Source organism: Alternaria atra (assembly GCF_907166805.1).
Source record: "Alternaria atra isolate CS162 genome assembly, contig: 34, whole genome shotgun sequence".
Taxonomy (NCBI): domain Eukaryota; kingdom Fungi; phylum Ascomycota; class Dothideomycetes; order Pleosporales; family Pleosporaceae; genus Alternaria; species Alternaria atra.
The window spans coordinates 287301-306438 of NW_025091333.1; the positions used below are offsets into that span (position 1 = coordinate 287301).

Sequence of the window (19138 nt, forward strand, 5' to 3'; positions counted from 1 at the left end):
TTGCAACAACGACGACGCACATTTGTCCGATGCCAAAGCGTCATTAACAATGTTCTCCTCCACACCGGGTCGGCACAGATGACTGGGATACTTGGAGGGATGAAACTGCCGAGTACTGAAAACTCGTGCCTCGCGGATGCTCACAAAGTTGTCAGCCCGCTGTACTGCGCGGCCCGCCCTGCGTCGATGATCGTGGTGCTCACCAGCCACAGGCAGCTCGAGGGGATACAGGGTTTGATTCGCCGGAACAAGTTTGTAGCGTGTGCCACATGAGGTACTGGATGCTGCTCGTATGCGCCGCCAAGTGTGATCAGGAGTGGTCTTGAATTCGGCCGCAGCGCGTAAAGTCGACATGGCCAATCATATGGCAGAGCGCCTTGGAGGCCCAGGGTGGTCGCTATGGAGAGACCCGCCGCAGCCCAACTCTTGGAGGGCCATGGGAGATGGGCTACGTAAGTCAGCAGTATCGCGTAGAAACAAGCAGGCCACAGGCGCATTTGCCGTGGTCCGTCTTTCCTCGCATATAAACCTGAGGGGTCCGGATCGTCGAGTTGATGCACCTCCTCGCCCGGCAGCGTCATCTGTATTGAGCCACGAGCCACGAGCCACTACCCCACCCATAGCAGCAGCCATCCACACCCACGCCCTGCGCACGTCGAGCTATCCGCACCCGTAGCCAAAAATAAGTTTGCGCCTGTCATCGCCCGGCGATCAGGTACTGTCGCTGCAAACTCACAAAATCGCACGTTCCACCATCATGGACGGGAGGAAGCAGGGCCGCCCGGACGAGGAGCTCTTCCTGCGATACGACAACAACCCTGACACGCCCACTATTCCCACAGTCGGTCCCCTGAGGATACAAAAGGGTCGCGATGGGAAGAGCCCGCCTCCGCGAACAGACTCGGCCGGCAGCTCGAGCCAGCCCGCCTTCTCGCGCCCTCCACCGATGCCCTCGTTTCCCGCGCCGCCTACCAGTCCGCCGAACGCGCCTCTTCCCTACCCCGACACGGACCGGCCGCCAAATGTGCAACCCACCCTAGGCACAGGCAGATATACTCCACTCGGCGAGAGGGAACGGCGGGCAAAGAATGCCACCCCCTGAGAGCGCAGACGGAAGGAGGCGGGGTTCAGTGCGACAGGACCGAGTCCCACCTCGCCCAGCCAGCGCGCTCGCTTCGACGCCAACGACCCAAACCGACCGACGATAAGTGGCTATGGCGCAAGGAATCCAGATGGTTCAATCCAGCCTTCAAGGCTGGCGGAGCGAAGGGGAACAGCTCCAAAGCCACTCCCAGACTCGCCCGGCCCAGACACTCCTGATAAAGAGGGCCTGTTCCAGAAGGCGCCGCAGAGGAAGGATAGTGAAGATGTGGGCGTGAACAACCCATACCCCGACTATCACCAGCAGTACTTCCCTCCGCCCGCTGCAGGTCCCAGCGCGGCCCCAGCTGCTCCCGTCGTCCCAGTCGTATATACAGGTCCCAACCAGAATGAGCCGGTACTCAAGGTGCCTACGCCCATGGACGTCAATCGCATGAGCTCCACCGCTTCAACGTCAACAGTGAGAGCACAAAGAGGCTCCCCGCCGCCTCCTGAGACGCCCATCATTCCTCCTTCTGGTGGTGGCATAGAAGCGCGCTTTGCCGCAGCTGGCATTGCAGGAACCTCTACACTCACCAATCTACAAGCGCAAAGTGCTCAAAATGCGGCAGCTGCTCAGCGCAACCAGATCTATGCCAACCAGCCGCCTAGACCGGGTCTCTCAACACCACAACCGAGCCAGCAACAACCAGCCAGGAGACCATGGACACCAACCGAGCAACCCGGAGGCAATCCACATGGCCCACCAGCGGTATACCAAGGTATGGATCAAGTGCCTCCTTCGAGTACCCCTCCACAAGGTCCTCTTCCACAGGCACCAAACACTCGGTTTTCGCCTCCGCCTACAAATGTTCCGCATACGAACGTACCTCCGGAGCACCCTCTCAACCATGAGATGGGACGGATGAACCTGAACGAGGAGCCACCACCAGCATACTCGAGTATAACAACTCCACCAACAGGACAGGCCGGTAGCTATCCCAACGAAAAGGGACAGCAGCCGGCTGCTCAAGGCGTCAGTTTCTCTGACCCGAATCAGGGTCATCCTGCATTTGCGAATGATGTGCGCCCGCAAGCTGGTCCCTCGCAGCCTGCTACGGTGGTCGCACCAACGCCTACGCAAAACCAGTTTCCTCCTCAAATTCAAACCGCCCAACCTGCTCACACACCAAGTCCGGCTCCGGGACCAGGCCCCGGGCCTGCCTCACCTCCACCGCTTCCTGAGGGCTGGATAGCACATCTAGACCCTAGCTCTGGCCAGTATTACTACATCCATTTGCCCACACAGTCTACACAATGGGAATTCCCCAAGGGCCCGACGCCCCTAAATTTGAACGAGCCCATGTCTCCAACAGGTACATTCGTGGGCGGTCCTCTGGCATCCCCGTCTTTTGGCAAGGCTCCTATCGCATCGCCTGGCTTTGCTCCACAGACTGCTACTTTCCCTGGAGACTTTGGCATGGCTCCGCTTGCGACTCCAACTACTACCGGCTTCACTGGGCCACCCCCAGTCGCTGGCGTGGATCAATACAAGGTCGCTCCTACTAATGGCGTTTACTTTGGACCGTACCTCAGATACACCAACATGGACATTGAACGGGGTCTGTGGCTGGGTTCAATCCTGCTTATCACAAATACACCTCATCCGCCTACAATTCACATTCATCAGAGCGCGGATTTGTCGCCGAATCCGCGACAGCTCAAGGCCAATCCCATCTACACGCACCAGACATGGATCTTTTACCGATACGACATCGATCTGAGGATGGAAGAGGAACACGCCGCGAAATGGACTTACGCCATTACCTCGCACCTGGGCTGCACTCGCTTTGAGTTCTTGGTAGCAGGACGACATGAGACAAGCTGGCGGTTTATCGCTCACTCCGGCAACGATTTTGCATTGAACGTCAACGCTAACGAGCGAGCCAAGCTTGGCGGCGTGGGTCTGATGTGGAAGGATATTCTGCAGAAGAACGCCGAGTGTGGTGGCTTTCACGTACAGCTAGGACTGGGTGGTCAGATTTATGCTGACCGGCTATGGAAAGAGCTTCCTTTGTTGAAGCAATGGACAGCAACAAGTGGCAAAGAGATCCGAAAGAACGCGCCATGGACTGCAAAGCATGAAGAGGACGTCTGCCACGCATACTTCCACTACTACACAAGTCATTTTGATCAGCCGCACCTGCGAGAGGCATTTGCACAAATACCTCACATCCTTGCTCTGGATGATCATGACATGTAAGTCTATCTTAATCTGAAAGTAGCAAGAAGTTCTAACTCTGTTTAGTTTCGACGGCTTTGGATCGTATCCTGAATACATGCAGTTCTCGAACATGTTCAAGAACATCGGAAGATTGGGTATCGAGATGTATCTGCTCTTCCAGCACCATACGACACTGGAAATCCTGCGGAATGTCAACAACGACATGGACCTTTTCACCATTACGGGTACAGGCTGGCACTTTATCAAGTACTTGGGTCCCTGCGTTACAGTTGTTGGTCCGGATTGTCGCTCTGAGCGCAACCCGCATCAAGTGATGGCAGGGCCGACATATCAAGGTATTTTCCCTAAAGTTGCGACACTGCCGCCGAGTGTACAACATTGCATTTGGATGGTCCCTGTTCCTATCGTGTACCCTCGCCTGGAGTCTGTTGAGCATCTCGCTCACTCAATGGCTACTGGCAAGAAAGCCGTCACTGGTACCTTCAATATGCTTGGAAAGGTGACAGCTGGCGTCGCTGGTGTCGTCGGTGCTAAGAGTGTCGTTGGCGATGGCTTTAATTCCGTCAAGAAAGCTATCGGCAAGTCCGGCTTGATGAGCGGAGTCTTGAGTCCTTTCGGAGAGATTGACCTGCTTGACGAGCTAAGAGATCAGTGGACGCACGATTCAAAGGTTAGTGACTCCTATATGGTGTTGATCAACTTACTAACGCCTTGTAGGACCTTGAGCGAACGTACTTGATCCGAACACTCCAAGGCATCGCACACAACAAGTCGTTACGGATGACATTCTTCTCCGGTGCGGTCGACTGTTGCGGTGCAGGCCTTGTCCATGACCCGTCGAGACCTCAAGATCACAAGACAATGTACCAAATTATTTCATCGTCAGTGGTGAACGGGCCGCCCGGTAACTATGTACTGCGACTTCTCCATAACAATCGAGCCCTATACGTACCGCAGAACGGACACCGCAGCAACAACCAACCTAGCGACACGAAAGAAGACATGATGGAGATTTTCACACAAGACGTCAATGGCCAGCCACGAGAGTACAAGAGACTGATGGGTCGAAGAAATTACGTTGCATGTGTCATTTACGATCCCGAGATTGTTAACGGCACGTTTGGTCAGGCGGTTCCTGGACATGGAAGTGGCAAGCTGAGTCTGGCGGTCGACTTCATGGTGCAGAACGACGGTGGATATAATGCGCCCATGAAGTATGGACCAGTCATTGTCCCAAGCTTAGATTATGGTAGATAGACGGATTGTTGGCCTTTTTGCTTTCTTGTATTTCAGCGGTGGTGTGCATAGCAAGCGTTGTTTATGCTTTCAGGGTGGAATGTTGAGGCGAACTCGTTCAATATGATATCAAGAGCAATTATGAACAATCTTTCCACGCACGTTTTCATGACACATATCAAACTCCTGTGATGACCTTCTTAACGGTGTTTTCTTAAGCTAGAGGACTGGCAGAGTCCTGGCGGCGTGGAATGGTTTTCCGAATTCGGCAATGACATCTGCAGGCTTGGCTATGGCTATCCGCGGCCTTTGAATTCTCGATAGCGAGACAGGACCGAAACCACAACACCCACACTATGGCAGTTCCTGCAATGCAAGCGACAGCGATACCGCGATTTCTTCTGCCGCAGATATCATGGCCTGCTAGGGCGTCACGGCCAGTAGCGCTGGGCGCATTGGAACAAGTTCGGCATAGATCCTGTGTAGCTTCCGAGCGTCGCGTTGCCATTCCGAAGCCATTGTCACTCCAAGCACGAACAACGATACAGTGGCCAAGAACATCACCACAATACGCAAGCGGTTATGCATCTGCTCTGGATTTTCGGCGCAACTTCAGCGCAACTGCACGGCAGTCCAAGGACCATCATTTCGACACGCTCAAGTTTGTACAGCGATTGAAAGAGGAGGGCTTCACAGAAGAGCAAGCCGAGGGCATGATGAGGGTTCTTAGCGATGTGATTGAGGAGAGGTCAGTTACGGCACAGACTGTTCAAGAAGTTTGAATTAACCTGTGCAGCATACAAAATCTCACGCGCACCATGGTCCTTCGTGAAGACCAAGAGAAGGCCACCTACACGCAGAAAGTCGACTTTGCCAAACTCCGCTCCGAACTTATGACAGCAGACTCGACCGAATCTAGCCTGACGCGTGCATCGCATGAGCGCCTAACGAACGAGCTCGCAAAGCTGAACTCGCGCTTACGGGACGAGATACAACGGACACAGGCATCAGTGAGGCTAGATTTGAACTTGGAGAAGGGGCGCATTAGGGAGGAGGCGAACGTCCAGGAACTCAAGCTCAAGGAGACGGATACGAGGATTGAGCAGGAGACAGCGCAGCTAAGGGAGAGACTAGAGGCTGTCAAGTTCTCAACGCTGCAGTGGCTCATGGGAGTCTGCACCGGTACTGCGGCGTTGATGTTGGGAGTGTGGCGGTTGTTAATGTGAGGCACGATGCGATGGCATGTATGAAGATATCTTGGATCAGACGTGAACAGCCTCAGAGAGCTACAAAGCTCAGAGTGCACATGACCATGTCCCTGAGTTGCACGATTTATGTGCTACAGTATTCGTCAATGCAGTTCGTTGCTTGCAACGGAAGAACGGCTCCATAGCAGCCGTGCACGATGGGATGATGCCGAGACCGCAACGGTTGGTTTTAGATAAGACATTGTGGCGTGCATATGCAGCGCGCGGGAACAAGGTTGTCCGTGTAGAGCGTTGAATACGAACGGCTGCCTTGGTATTCAGGCAAATTCACAACATGCGCGCTGATATTGAGAAGAGGGCTGCTCGCCTATTGGAACATGATGTCTACGCTGTTGGGCTGCTGTGGATACATGTGCCAGGCCGCCTAGCAGGCCTGGCGCCTCAGATCAGCCACATGTGACACGGAAAGCTAACGGCTCTGGGTCTCTGGCATTTGGCCGTGGTACTTCACCGCAACGTGACACGAATCATGGCGCAGAAAGCTCGCAACGCAACGGCTTCTGTCCAGGTTTTCTAGCTGTTTCCAAGGTGCACTGATTGGCCCCCACTTGGACATGGGACGGCAGTCTAGGAGTCAGCCTCTCGTTGGCGGCCGCGCTTCAGAGCTCGACTGGTGTGACTGCTGGTTGTAGACGTTACAGGCAAACTGGAGTAAGATGAGTGCAGGACGATGCAATTGCACATGTCGCGAATAGAACCTAGGGGGGTGATGTAGCTGAAGGGGCCGGTGAAAGGGCAGACCCTGAAGCTGCTCACGTGCCCAAGTGCCCCTCATTGCCAGCTCCTGCGAAGATAGAGAGGCTGGACATGGCGACGCAACTGTAGGGGCGATAGGGGGAATAGAGGTATGTGGTATGTAGTGAAGAGTCTGAAGGGTGTGAAGGAAGGCGTGCCAGCGTGTAAACGGGGCAGGAGATCATGTGAATGGCAGCTCAGGCGCCAATTGAGGGAAGGCGCAGTCGATGGGGTGGTGTTGTTCGCTCTACGCACGGCCCCGGGGGGGCTCTCTTAGGGCAGACGCTCGCTTCCTCAAAACAACTTCGATCCTCTTCTGTTCGTTGATCCACACAAACACCTCAACAACTCCGCCCACCGTCTATCCTTCCATACGCATCTGCACCCACCCCCACAGTCTCCCGACCACCAAAACACACATCAACTCAACCATCACAATGGCGACTGAGGTACGTGGTGCTGATTCTGCCCCCATTCCCCCCCGCTGTTGTCCCCCGGCGGGATGCCCCTCTGAGCCCCGATAAACTACAAGCAAGCAACACGGGCTAACGTCAAACAGCGTGAGAGGTACGATCTAGCTGCTGCATACAGCGCCAGCCCGTAATTGACATGGCAATAGCAAGACTTTCCTCGCCCGGCTGTGCGAACAGGCTGAGCGTTACGATGGTAAGTCTCCGCGCGCTCCCAGCTATGGCCGCGCAAGCTAACAGTAGTCTGCAGAGATGGTTACATACATGAAGGTCAGTTGTTCTGCTATCGCTGCTCATCTGGACTCACATACTGATTGTTTCGCAGGAAGTCGCCAAGGTATGCCCGACCGCATCCGCTCTCAGACGAGCAGGCGCCCGCCACAGCAGGCTCCTATCTGGCCTCAACTAACACACGACAGGTCGCCGGTGAGCTCACCGTTGACGAGCGCAACCTTCTGTCCGTCGCCTACAAGAACGTTGTCGGTACCCGACGCGCGTCGTGGCGCATCATCTCCTCGATCGAGCAGAAGGAGGAGTCCAAGGGCTCTGAGAAGCACGTCGGCACCATCCGCGACTACCGCCAGAAGATCGAGACCGAGCTTGAGCAGGTCTGCCAGGATGTCCTCAACGTCCTCGACGACTCTCTCATCCCGAAGGCCGAGTCCGGCGAGTCCAAGGTCTTCTACCACAAGATGTGCGTGCACACCGCTACATCCGCTGCAAACAAGGCTAACACGGGCACAGGAAGGGAGACTACCACCGTTATCTTGCCGAATTCGCTTCCGGTGAGAAGCGCAAGGTTGCTGCGACTGCTGCACACGAGGCCTACAAGGTATGACGCAATGACTACTCTGTGAATCAACAGCCGCCTAACCCCGCAACACAGACGGCCACCGACGTTGCTCAGACTGAGCTCACACCCACCCACCCCATCCGTCTTGGCCTCGCGCTAAACTTCTCGGTCTTCTACTACGAGATCCTGAACTCGCCCGACCGTGCTTGCCACCTTGCCAAGCAGGCTTTCGACGACGCCATCGCTGAGCTCGACTCTCTGTCCGAGGAGTCCTACCGCGACAGCACCCTCATCATGCAGCTCCTCCGTGACAACCTCACTCTCTGGACGTCATCAGACGGTAACGAGGGCGAGGCCGCTGGTGCCACCGACGCACCCAAGGACGAGGCCAAGACCACTGAGGACGCACCGGCTGCATCCGAGCCCAAGGCCGACGAGCAGCCAGCTGCTCCCGCCCCTGCTCCTGCTGCTTAAGCACACTCTCCCTATTTCGACCTTGTGTATCCTAAGCCATCATCATCTGTTCTCGAATAGACGAAGAGGGCCGGCAGCGAGTGTCCTACGGAGTTGTACGTGTTCTGTGTGATTTCAAAAATTGGCTTTGGCAGCAAGCGGTTCGGTACGGTCGAATTCCCCATGACTGAATGTATTTCCCTTTACTCTCCTATCGCCGGCGCTGTCCCATCGAGCACGCAGCGTGCTGGGGTTGCGTTTCACACACAACCGCAGTACTTCTGAGCTCTTCCTCGTGAGAGTCTCGAGCTGCTACCGGCGAGATACGGCTGCGTTTGGTACGTCGGATGCTACCCTCAATTCCCCCATGTTTTCGTTTTGGCAGCACATAAACACCTCGATCCTATGCCGACAGAGATGTTTGACATCCTCTTGGTGATTCTGGGAGTCAGGACATCTGTTTCGATGGCCGGTAGAGCAGTACGAAAGGCTCTGATGGGCTTAATGTCATCATACTGCACTCTTAGCTAGCCAAAGGAATCGCTACTTCAATCTTGCCCTCTTATGCCGTGACTCTCGAACCTTGATTCGCATTGATCTCTGACTCACTGCAAGGAGCATGTATATCGTCGATCTTGGAACTTTGATCGGTCCTTTTCCATGTGCCAGACCCTGTGGAACGGGCAGCCGCTGCCCCACCACTTGGAACCGAACAGCCCTCCCCGCCTAACTTTTCTGTCTCCCATGTCGCCTCGCGTATGGCAAAAGTTCCAAACAAGCCCTCCAAGGGCGAGCATCGCTCATAATTCTATATAACAGTTTCTATTTCCTTAGGTCCCATCTCTTACCTCCGTACCATCACATCAACTCGCGACTGTCGCGCAAATACGAAAACCATGGCATACACCAAAGACTACTACCACATCTTACAACTACCTGCGCCAGGCTGGTCCTCGAAACAAGAAACCCCGCCAGCGGAATTACGTCGAGCGTACAAAGTCGCCTTGCTAGCAGCACACCCAGACAAAGCGAGCGCCATCACCGCGACCGCAAAGACGAAACCCGCATACACAGTCGACGACGTAAAAGAAGCCTACACGGCGCTCGCAAACGGAACGACAAAGACAGAATACGAGAATTGGTTCTTTCATCATCGCGATAGCATTGCGTCGGCGCAGACTGCGGACACGCATACGCATACGCATACAAATACGAGTACACAGCCGTCGAGCGATTTCATACTGGGGCTTGAGTTGCTTGATCTTGGGGACTTTGACGTTTGGGAACCGGAGGCTGGGGACGCGTCTGAAAACACAGATGTTTCGGGGCAGGAAAAAGGACAGGAACAAATGACGTGGACGAGGGCATGTCGATGTGGTGCGGACAAGGGGTTTAGTATACTGGAAGAAGAGCTCGAAGAGGCAGAGGCAAGGGGCGAGAAGGAGGTACTGGTTGGGTGTGTGGGGTGCAGTTTATGGGTCAGGGTTGCATTTGATGTTGAGGTGGGTTGAGGAATGGGAGAGGACATACCGACGTGGTGTCCCCGCCATAGCGGCGGCTGGTGGTCACGGACTGCTTGTTAGCCTGACTTTTCGACTGGTAAACAGACTGTGGGGTCGTGGAGCCTTTTCTCCGCCTCATACTACTTGTCTGAGTGAAAGAGGGCTTGTCACGACCGGTCATACTGTTCGCCATGCCCATAAGCTACCGTCTCACGCCTCGGACTGGCTCACATTCTACCTTTCCGGGATGTCTGTCGTGTACGTAGCAAGCAGGATATATTGGGTATGATAGGTATATACATAGCCGCAAGAGATCCACTACTTGGGTCTATTCTGGGACTCAGCGGGAAACGAGGTCGCAAGGCATTTGGAAAGGATATTGGGGGAATATCAGGAAGAGTTTGGGAGAAGAGCTTTGCTGTACTATGGCATATGACAATTATAAAATAGGTATGGAAGGTAGGAAGTGTAGATGTATGTATATATATGCGAATCGCAAGGCGGCGATACATGTACATTATTGACTATGGTGCTTTGACGAGCATTTACATCCTAACTTCCAGCGCTATCTCGGTTGCACAATGTGTCTTCCCAGAATGATCAGTAGAGAAGCGGCCACATCGGTGAAGCGCACCGCTCGCTTGTATGGTGTAAAGTTTGACGATATGACAGAAGAGAGGAGTCGGAGGGGTATCGATTTCGTTATCTATTCTTCACCGGGTCTTCATAATAGCCAAGGAGAAGGGGTGTGAAACCCTCATCAGCAAGGAACTTCTGACATGGAGACGTATAATCATGGAATAGACATATGACAAAGACATAAACAACACCAGACCAGAAATCAAGATATCCACCCACGCTTGTTGGTATCAAACATGCACAGATAGCCGCCAACGCCAACAACAGTCGCACCGTAAGCACCAGAAACCACTCGGGACATATCTTGATCACATGTTCGACTGTACCGCCAGCTTGGCTAGCAGATCATCGACTTGTCTCTGCAAGTCTGCCTTCTCTGCCTCAAGCTGCGACTTCTTCTTTGGCTTCTCTTTTTGCACGTGTATGTTCTCCCCGATCAAGTCGCCATTGTCGTCAAGTTTCATGCCCTTCGCCGTGAGCATCTTCTCGACCTCGGGCACCAATTCTGCGAATGTCTCGACACATTTGACACCATACCGGTCACATGTGAGATGGACATTTCCCGATTTCCAGTATGCTTCTCCGCAGCAAACAACAACCTTATCGGATGCAGTCCAGAGACCCAGCTCGAGGAGAGACACGGGGCTCTTAGTCTCGGTATCGAAAAAGAAACAGATGACATCTGCTTGTTCTAGTGCATCTAGCTCCCAGACGACCTGTTGTTTGAAGAATTCATCCTTGGCCTGTTGCGTAATGCTTTGATCCCAAAAGCCTTTCCGGGGATTGCATACAGTGATCGGCAAGTGATTAAGCATGGTTGCCATTAGCGGCTGCCAGTTGACTGCGCCACCCATCTCTATGCTGCCAGCGGTAAAGACAGTAAATTTGCGGTATGTAGGTGGTTCCGGGGATTAGAGTGCACAAAGTCCTTGTGCGGTGTTGGTTCTGGTGATGGCCAGGGTGGAAGTTGATGCTTTTGTCTTCAACCACCTTATCAATACTCGTCACACCGGGAGATTTGCTCATATCGGTAGCTTGCTCCTTTGTCGCTTCCTCGGGAATGTCCACCTTGGGAGGTTCGCTATCGGTTGTCTCGTTCTTGCCTACGAACTTCTCAACGATCTTAGACCAGGTTGTATGGCTCCTCATTAAGTGACCCGTCAGCTGCTGAAGTCGCTCTTTAGTAACAAAACCTCGGATTTTATCGGAAGAGTAGCTGCTCGGGCCAGAGTGGTGTAGGACAAAGGCTGATGAAGAGAGTGGAAGCTGTGAAGGGAAGTTAGTTGCGTGCCTTGTTTGTCTCATGGTCGTTTGGTGGGGCTAGTCATACTCGACCAGTGACATAGCCGAACCCTTGACTGCGGATGTCTTGGATCGTCGGGCCCTTGTGGAACGATGCAAACAGACGGACACAGACAATGTTGGTACGCGTTTTAGATGAGTGTTTGTGATTTGAAACTGTGAATGAACCGATAGGGCAGATGCTTCACAATGCGCATGGCTTTGCGCATCTTATTTGCGATTTCTTGAGCTGCCTGCAACTTGACGTTTGGCGCCAGGCTGCAACATCGGGATCCACAACGAGGCTGTGCCTCCAAGGCGCCTGATAGTTCGCGCCGGCTATACAGATTCTACATAACACACGTGCAGATTTTTCTACACCGACTCCATTGTTGGGGATCTTGCTTGTACGCTAGACTGGTTCACATGAGGCGAAGTGTGGCTAGTATCTTTCTCGTCTCTTTGTACCCCTGGCGCTTGTGGCGAGGCTGTCTATAAGGCTGTTATCGAAGGCAGTACCTAGATGGCTATCCGCCATCGTGTTGATCACTGAACTGCGTGATACTTGACGAGGTAATTGATAGGGCGGGTTCAACACTGGTGTTGGAGGTTTCGGAGTTGGCCGAAAGAGCTATCGCGATAGAATACGGCGGCTAAGGCTGGAGCTGAAGTACATGTGAGCGCTGAGAGGCTGAGTCATATTGGTCACACCAACTAATATCAGTCACATTCACAAAGACTTACTTAAACCTGGAAACCGTCGTTAAGATCCGTCATGTTTATACAATGAACCTGGTGTCACGAACGATGGCATACTGTGGCGATGCTGTCACAGGTGCAACACTAGGATCAATTAGAGGACTAAGGAACGGCCTAACTATTGCCTGGCCCATGGTAATATGACCAGATACGACCGACAGGCTCAAAGACCTGATCAACAGTCAGATCACGTCTGCCTACAAGTCCAAACGACATGTTACCGACAATCGCAGTGTGGATCTCTCAAGTAAGAAATGGAAAGGTCAGTCCCGCTGCGCCTATATAATTCATCCAGGATCCCTGACTGTAATATCCGAGGAACGGAACTGGAGAATGGACGGCCTTAGGTGATCCTAACTCTTGGCGGCCTCAATTTCGGCTCAATACATGCGAACCATAGACGCTACCTTCCAACCTCACCCTTCCTTCAACCGAATCTTTACTCCTAGATCTGTAGCAGGAGACGACTACTGCTTGATCTCCTGTCACTTTACTCCACAGGGTTGCTCCTGAGGGGATTCGGGTGGCGGCTTCCCTTCAACGTCAAGGTAGGTGTACCATGTCCCCTCGCTCTATCTTCCGGTGTACTGCCAAACCTAGCGACGTTGCGCGCAACCACTTGCTTTGCAAACTGTACCTTGCGGAAGTCTTTTGGCGGATCTACGGTCTGGAAACAGAGCGAAGAAGTTTCAGTAGTCATGCCGCAAGTACACTTGATGCCCGTGAACTTGACAGAAACAGACTCGGCCTGCTCTCCATGCCCTCTCTTCATATCGCTCGACAGGGACCGGAGGCTGAGGACGGACCTGGAAGAGGCTATTGATACAGCAGAAGGTTGCCTCTCTGTATCATCGTGCAGGTTGTTCATCGACCGACTAAGTCGGAGGCGCTCCAGAGGGTGTACGCCACCGCGCATCGTTAGTCGCCTAGGAACTGCAGAAACACGTAGTAGGGCTGACTTGTACGCCGGCTTTTTCTTGACCTCGTCTTGGACCTTCTCTGCGCGCCAGGATAAACCACAGCCTTCGCAGAATACACCGAACCGTATAACCTTGTCCTTATCTTCAGACAAAGGGATCAACTCCGGCTCGCTCATCGGTACGAAGTGCTTAACCAGACCCTCTAATGTGCACTTGGAACAAGATCGATGTGTGCATTCGCAGCTCAGGACACTGACTGGATGCTGGCCTTTTGCGAAGCTGTAGATCTCGTAACCGCGGTGACACTTGCAACAGCGCCATTTGCCGTCAGGTTTTGGTGCCTCTTTGTTGTCGTTGGATGAGGCGATTGCATTCGGGACTGCTGCTTTGCCACTACTGGGGTACGCGGAAGTGATGGACTCGTTGTCAAGCGCGGAGGTAACAGGCCCGTTGTAGCGATCTCGAAGAGTCTTCTCCATTGTGACCAGCGACCTGCCGGTATATTTCGGCGTGAAATTTGTAGGCGGAGTAGTATAGACCTGCTGTTTCTTGCTCTCTTGTAGTCGACGCTCTGCTTGAGCTCGTGCGCGTGCAACACTACCAGGGAATTTTTCCGTCAGCCCTAATCCTGCATACTCGTAACTTCCTCCTGTCATGTCGATCAAATACCTTAGGCCCTCATACCGAGCTCTCTGAGCAGCTTCTCCAGGTTCTGTTAATTGGTTTATCTTATCGCCGTCTGTATTACTGATTGAGATGTTTGGTAGATTCATCACAGTGTGCTGTGGGTCTTTTGGTATTGCGAGAGAGTACATCCGCTCTGAGCGAGAGACTTTGAAGTGCTCGTCTGGTTTGTCGCCAGAGCCAGGGCTGTGGGTTGACGATGATGAAGACATTGCGTCCATGGAGACAATCGCAAAAGGCTTGCGCGGTATTGACAGTAAACTGTTCCCAAGTGCAAAAGATGAAGCTGCGACAAAGCTGAGCGAAACAGCAAGTCAAGCTGACAGTGATAGTTTGGCTTTGAAAAATTCTCAGTGAACGACGAAATAGTAATAATGGCGGAGCTAAGAATGAGGTGAACGTGAGTTGGGTTGTGGGGATACAGCGTTTGCGTCTTCACTATGAAGTCAGAAGATTCGACAAAGTAACCCGCATCTAGGCAATCACCGCCACCACGTCCAGGTAGTACAAGATGGAAATCGGGATGTGGGTGACAGCTGCAGCTAAGAATTCATTGTGAAAGTGCGAGGATGTGCAGTCCTTACTTCCTCGTCAAGCCGCTCCTATCTGGAATGAAACAACGTCTAGTCAATATAGCGAATACTTGCAGTATTTGGGTGCCAGACAAAGTAAGAACACGGTAACACGATCTTTCTCATAAGAGAATGCCACCTCCAGCCATATCATTCATCAAGGCAAAATCTATCTTTCGACATAGCCGTCCAACATCCCGTCCACAGGCCACTTCATTAGCATTTCCGATATTTGTCTTCTTGAAGACTAGCGCTTAACAACGGTCGCATATTGATCTCAAGCTCACTGGCCATGCGAATCATGATGGCATGTGCAGCAACAGACGACGACAGGCTTATAGTACTTGTGGCGAAAGCGGATAAATCTCAGTGTCTTATCGATGATAGTTACCAGTAGCGTGGGGTTATTGCAGTCACAGCAGTGCTGGCGTGTAGGGGCGGCCAAGTCTCTTCGGTGGATCCTTTTTGTTCATTATTCGTATGGAGCCCACGTAGATAGAGATAGTGTTGTATCGAATGTAATAGTATGGGAAGGTGTAGATCATAGGTCTGATACCCGTAAAGAAATCGGATAATAATGCGTGTATATATACTGATGGTTTGGTCATCAAGCTGATGTTCAAAGGCAGAGTACTTGTATGCTCCATCGTCAAACTCACGATGGAAGCTAGAGATCATCGTAGACGCAAACCTGGTAATCGATAGCCTGATTCTCGAGTTGGGTTATCTTCGCAGAACTTCGCATAGGAAAACAAGCATGCGAAAGACCAGACTGGATGTATTTGCGGTATGTCAGTCTACTTAAGCTTAACCTGCAGCACACCCTTCCAAGCCTGAAGTGCGCTATCAACATATTCAGTTGCGTAGAAGTCGACGTCATCGTCACTCAGCACCTCTTTCAGTAGCTCGCCCGTCTTACCCCACCGTATTTGCGCCTTGATTGCAGCTTGACCTTTTGTTTCGACGAGCTTGATATAGCTATGCGCCACGTCACGTATTGCCTCAAAACAGATCTTGGTCTCGCTTTCTATATCATTGACCCAGTTCTTCGGCAACTTGGCCTTCAGGTAGTGAGTCTTCGCATTGACGACCTTCTCGCGTAGGTGCTCGACCAGCTTAATGAGCGCGCGGAGGACCTCGAACTTGGTGTAGCAGGATATAAGCATGTTCTCATGGAACATAGTGGGTTCATCTTCGAGTTTCAAGTTGGTAGCGCCCGGCATGCGTAACTTTTCCATTGCCAACCGCATCGCGTGAAGCTCTTCCGGCAGCGCTTTGATCAGAACAGAAAGCATTCCTATGGGATCTTCTCCCAACACCATCATCTTAGCGATAGAGTTGATGCACTCCCACAAATCCTGAGCTTTGAATTCCGCAGGCGTCATGTTAAGGTCGGTTTCCCTGATATGCCCCGGAGGCGTGGCATTTGAGCGTATCCATGAACCCTGTGGGTTCAACACTTGTGTCTCTCTATAAAGCACTCTGCTGCTCGTATCCCAGGTATCAAGGCTTTCGGCCAGCCAGTTGACATTAGGTATCGGGTTAGGCATGATGTGTCGAAGTGGTCCAGGGGATTGAGAGTGCTCATAATTGGGGAACACGGATCTGTCCACGTTGTCCGAGATGTGTCGATAGCCTACATGAATTAGCCGATGATCAGCTACAACGTAGAAAATACTTACTATTCGGGTCGATGACTGGTAGGTTATCAATTGGTTCGCTCTTTAGTCGTGATATACGGCGGCGCTCGATATTGCATATATGCTTTGTCAAGCTCGATTTGAATTTCCGCTTCATAGCCAGAAGTTCCATAGCCTGGTCCCACGGAAGCGATTGCAAATCAGCATATATGGTGTCGTCAATCTTGCGTTCCATTCTCTCCATGGTGCCAACGGCTTTGCCGAGTTCCTCTTCCGCCGAGAAACCTTGATAGCCTTTTGCACCAAATGGATGCGTCAGTGAGATCCGGGACAGAACATATGGCGACAACGTATGTACCAACATCTCTTTACACTTGGTATGGCTGTACAGTTGGAAAGCACATTTCCCTAGACCGAGGTTCAGGTGTAGTCGCGCAGCCAGTAGTGCTAGTGGCCTGTCTTGCTTTTCTTTATCACAAGCGACCAAATGGCGCGCGAGCATTGCAGCTTGAAGAAGGACTCGCGAATTCGGCGTTGTTTCGAAAGGATGGACGGTCTCTTCGTTACGCATGGCGTCATGATGTATCCGAAGGAGGATGTAGATCCCAATGATACCTTCAGGAGACTTGGGAACGCGTAACCAGGGGGCTTGCAATGCAATGGCCAAAGGCGCCTCCATATAATCTTGCCATTTCAGACTTGGCTGCGTCGTCAGTGATATCCACAGAAGATAAGACAGCTTCAGGAGATTCCCGCTATAGGTAACCAAGTCTTGGTAAGGGTAGTTATTTTCTGCCGATAGCCTGGATTTGTCCATAAAGTCGGCGTCCACAAAACTAGAGAATGCCTTACGATCCTCTCTGCTTAATGCTTCCACGAACGGACGGATATCCGCATAACATGTGATGAGGTTCGCGTGGTTTGACCAGTAAGCCTTACAGTCGGTCAGCATCGGGGTTCCTGGAACGACGGTCTGACGAAGTGTCATGTATGCCAGTCTTAGGCTACGGTCCTGGCTTTGGAACTCATCCGGCTTGAAAGTGCGGCGTATGACATCGGAGATAAGGCTAACGGCATCGTCCATGCCACGTGTTGCTCGCGCGGCTTGTAGCAAACTTGTCCAAACATCCTGCTTCCACGCGCAAGTTTCTCGAAGGCTGAAAATGTCAGCAATCAGTTTTGAGGTATGATGAAAGGAGGAGCTGAGATTTCTTCTCTAATTCAGCTTACCTCTCTTGTTGCGATATTACGCGCTCGATATACGCAAGACACTGACTCTCGAGCAGAGGCCAGTCCCTACTGTCCCGCGGAAGTCTGATCTTCATATCCCACAGGTCACCCTGATGTCTGTTCATAAGGTCCTGGAGAGCTGTGGGCGGGCGACTCCAGTGCTCGAACAGCTCGTTGCATTTGGCTTGCCGCGCAAAAATCTCACCCATGAAGCGTAGATCGCGTATATCTTTGAATGCGATCGGGTCATCTGGGGCCGCCTCATATGCTTGCTTCAGGAGTCTACGAGCCAGGTCAAATTGAAGTTTACATTTCATCTCGCCTGCAGGAAGTCCACGCTGCTGTTCGGCTGCAAGTTGGATGGCGAGTATTTGCGTGATATGAGCATGCTTCTTCGCTGACGCTGGCCCAGTGCCGTCCTTGGTCTCCTTACTGTAGTGGAAGACAGCCTGTTGATAGTCAGCAAGGGACACCAAGAATCAGTCTACTAGAATCCACTGCTGTGTGAAGAAGGCATGAAAATATCTGTCTACTAGGGGCTCGAGTTATTCGCATAGTGAGACCAAGATTCGACTTTTTACCTACCAGGCGGAAGTCTTCCCAGCACTCCTCGGCTAATGCTACTTGCCCTAAGGCGGACCAGAGTTCTTGACGGTCTTCTTTGCGGCCCAACGCTTTCGCAGCACGTTGCCAAACTTTGAGGTTCCCGTCGCCTACTCCGCTGATGTTAAGGTTATGACCCTGGTCTCTCCGCGTTGCTTCCGCAAGAATTTGGTATAAGTAGGAAAGCAGGCGGATGTCATTTACTCCTGGCTGCTCCCATGCTTGTTGGACTAGGTTCACCACATCGTTGTGTCCATGGTTGAGTGTAAGACCTAAACGAGCTTTCCATGCCTGCTCGAAATTAGCATAGCAATGCACTTTCCAGCTCAGACCAACGTACCAAGAGAAATGGGTTTTTGGGTGTCTTCTTGAGCGACTTCTGCACAAAAGAATCTGCGAACTTCGGTTTTGGGTAGTCGCGTTGAGCCTTGCACAACTTCTCCCAACTGTTGCACGCCATAATGGCAGGCACTGAAGCGCGACCGAGTATCGCAGTCGCAGAAAAGATCGACCAGAGGCTAGCGATGCTCGAATAATGGTAAAAATCTGGTGATTGGCTGGGGAAATATACGTCGCAGGCGGGGATGTGTAGAGACGGAAAATGATGTTGAGGGCTTTCGGGCGGAAGTCGGAGGCGAGTCCCGGCTGCAGTTTCACCTACACACAGCAAACAAAGCAGCCTCTCACTTCCCATTTGCCTGAACAGCGGCCATTATACCGATAACTAATCTTTCTATACCTTGGAGGTGCTCACGAGCTTCTCTTAATCAGTCTACGATTGTAAAATGTAGTGAATGCCTCGAGGGCAGTCTTGTGCGTATTATGACATAGAAACTACGAGCTCCTCGTCAAGCATACAAAGATAATATCAAAGTTCACTCAATGTGGCGGAAACCTGTATGTCACTGCTCGCACAAGATCAGCACGATCGAACAGCGTACGAACAAAGCGGCACGAATCTGTGTAGCCTAGCCACGAATCCCATGTATGCACAAATGGTTTATTTCAACTCCAAATATGACTTCGGC

The 19138-nt window shown here is 52.3% G+C and overlaps 5 protein-coding genes across 5 annotated transcripts; 2 read left to right on the plus strand and 3 right to left on the minus strand.

Moving 5' to 3' along the window:
- Positions 1–757: 757 nt before the first annotated feature.
- Positions 758–5787, plus strand: ALTATR162_LOCUS10541 (uncharacterized protein; the record flags this gene model as incomplete). The annotated part of the gene is made up of 6 exons (XM_043318177.1): positions 758–954; positions 1111–3339; positions 3389–3995; positions 4043–4555; positions 5110–5309; positions 5358–5787. 6 exons carry the CDS (start codon positions 758–760, stop codon positions 5785–5787), a joined length of 4176 nt encoding a protein of 1391 aa, XP_043174112.1.
- Positions 5788–7001: 1214 nt separating this feature from the next.
- Positions 7002–8301, plus strand: ALTATR162_LOCUS10542 (uncharacterized protein; the record flags this gene model as incomplete). The annotated part of the gene is made up of 8 exons (XM_043318178.1): positions 7002–7013; positions 7124–7131; positions 7184–7230; positions 7285–7304; positions 7360–7371; positions 7454–7728; positions 7779–7866; positions 7921–8301. The coding sequence occupies 8 exons, from the start codon at positions 7002–7004 to the stop codon at positions 8299–8301; spliced, it is 843 nt and encodes a 280-aa protein (XP_043174113.1).
- A 2428-nt stretch (positions 8302–10729) lies between these two features.
- Positions 10730–11726, minus strand: ALTATR162_LOCUS10543 (uncharacterized protein; the record flags this gene model as incomplete). The annotated part of the gene is made up of 2 exons (XM_043318179.1): positions 10730–11282; positions 11344–11726. The coding sequence occupies 2 exons, from the start codon at positions 11724–11726 to the stop codon at positions 10730–10732; spliced, it is 936 nt and encodes a 311-aa protein (XP_043174114.1).
- Positions 11727–12951: 1225 nt separating this feature from the next.
- Positions 12952–14277, minus strand: ALTATR162_LOCUS10544 (uncharacterized protein; the record flags this gene model as incomplete). Its single annotated transcript, XM_043318180.1, has 1 exon — positions 12952–14277. One exon carries the CDS (start codon positions 14275–14277, stop codon positions 12952–12954), a length of 1326 nt encoding a protein of 441 aa, XP_043174115.1.
- Positions 14278–15434: 1157 nt separating this feature from the next.
- On the minus strand, positions 15435–18570 carry ALTATR162_LOCUS10545 (uncharacterized protein; the record flags this gene model as incomplete). The annotated part of the gene is made up of 5 exons (XM_043318181.1): positions 15435–16273; positions 16320–17434; positions 17508–17956; positions 18093–18401; positions 18451–18570. The coding sequence occupies 5 exons, from the start codon at positions 18568–18570 to the stop codon at positions 15435–15437; spliced, it is 2832 nt and encodes a 943-aa protein (XP_043174116.1).
- Between the last annotated feature and the right edge of the window lie 568 nt (positions 18571–19138).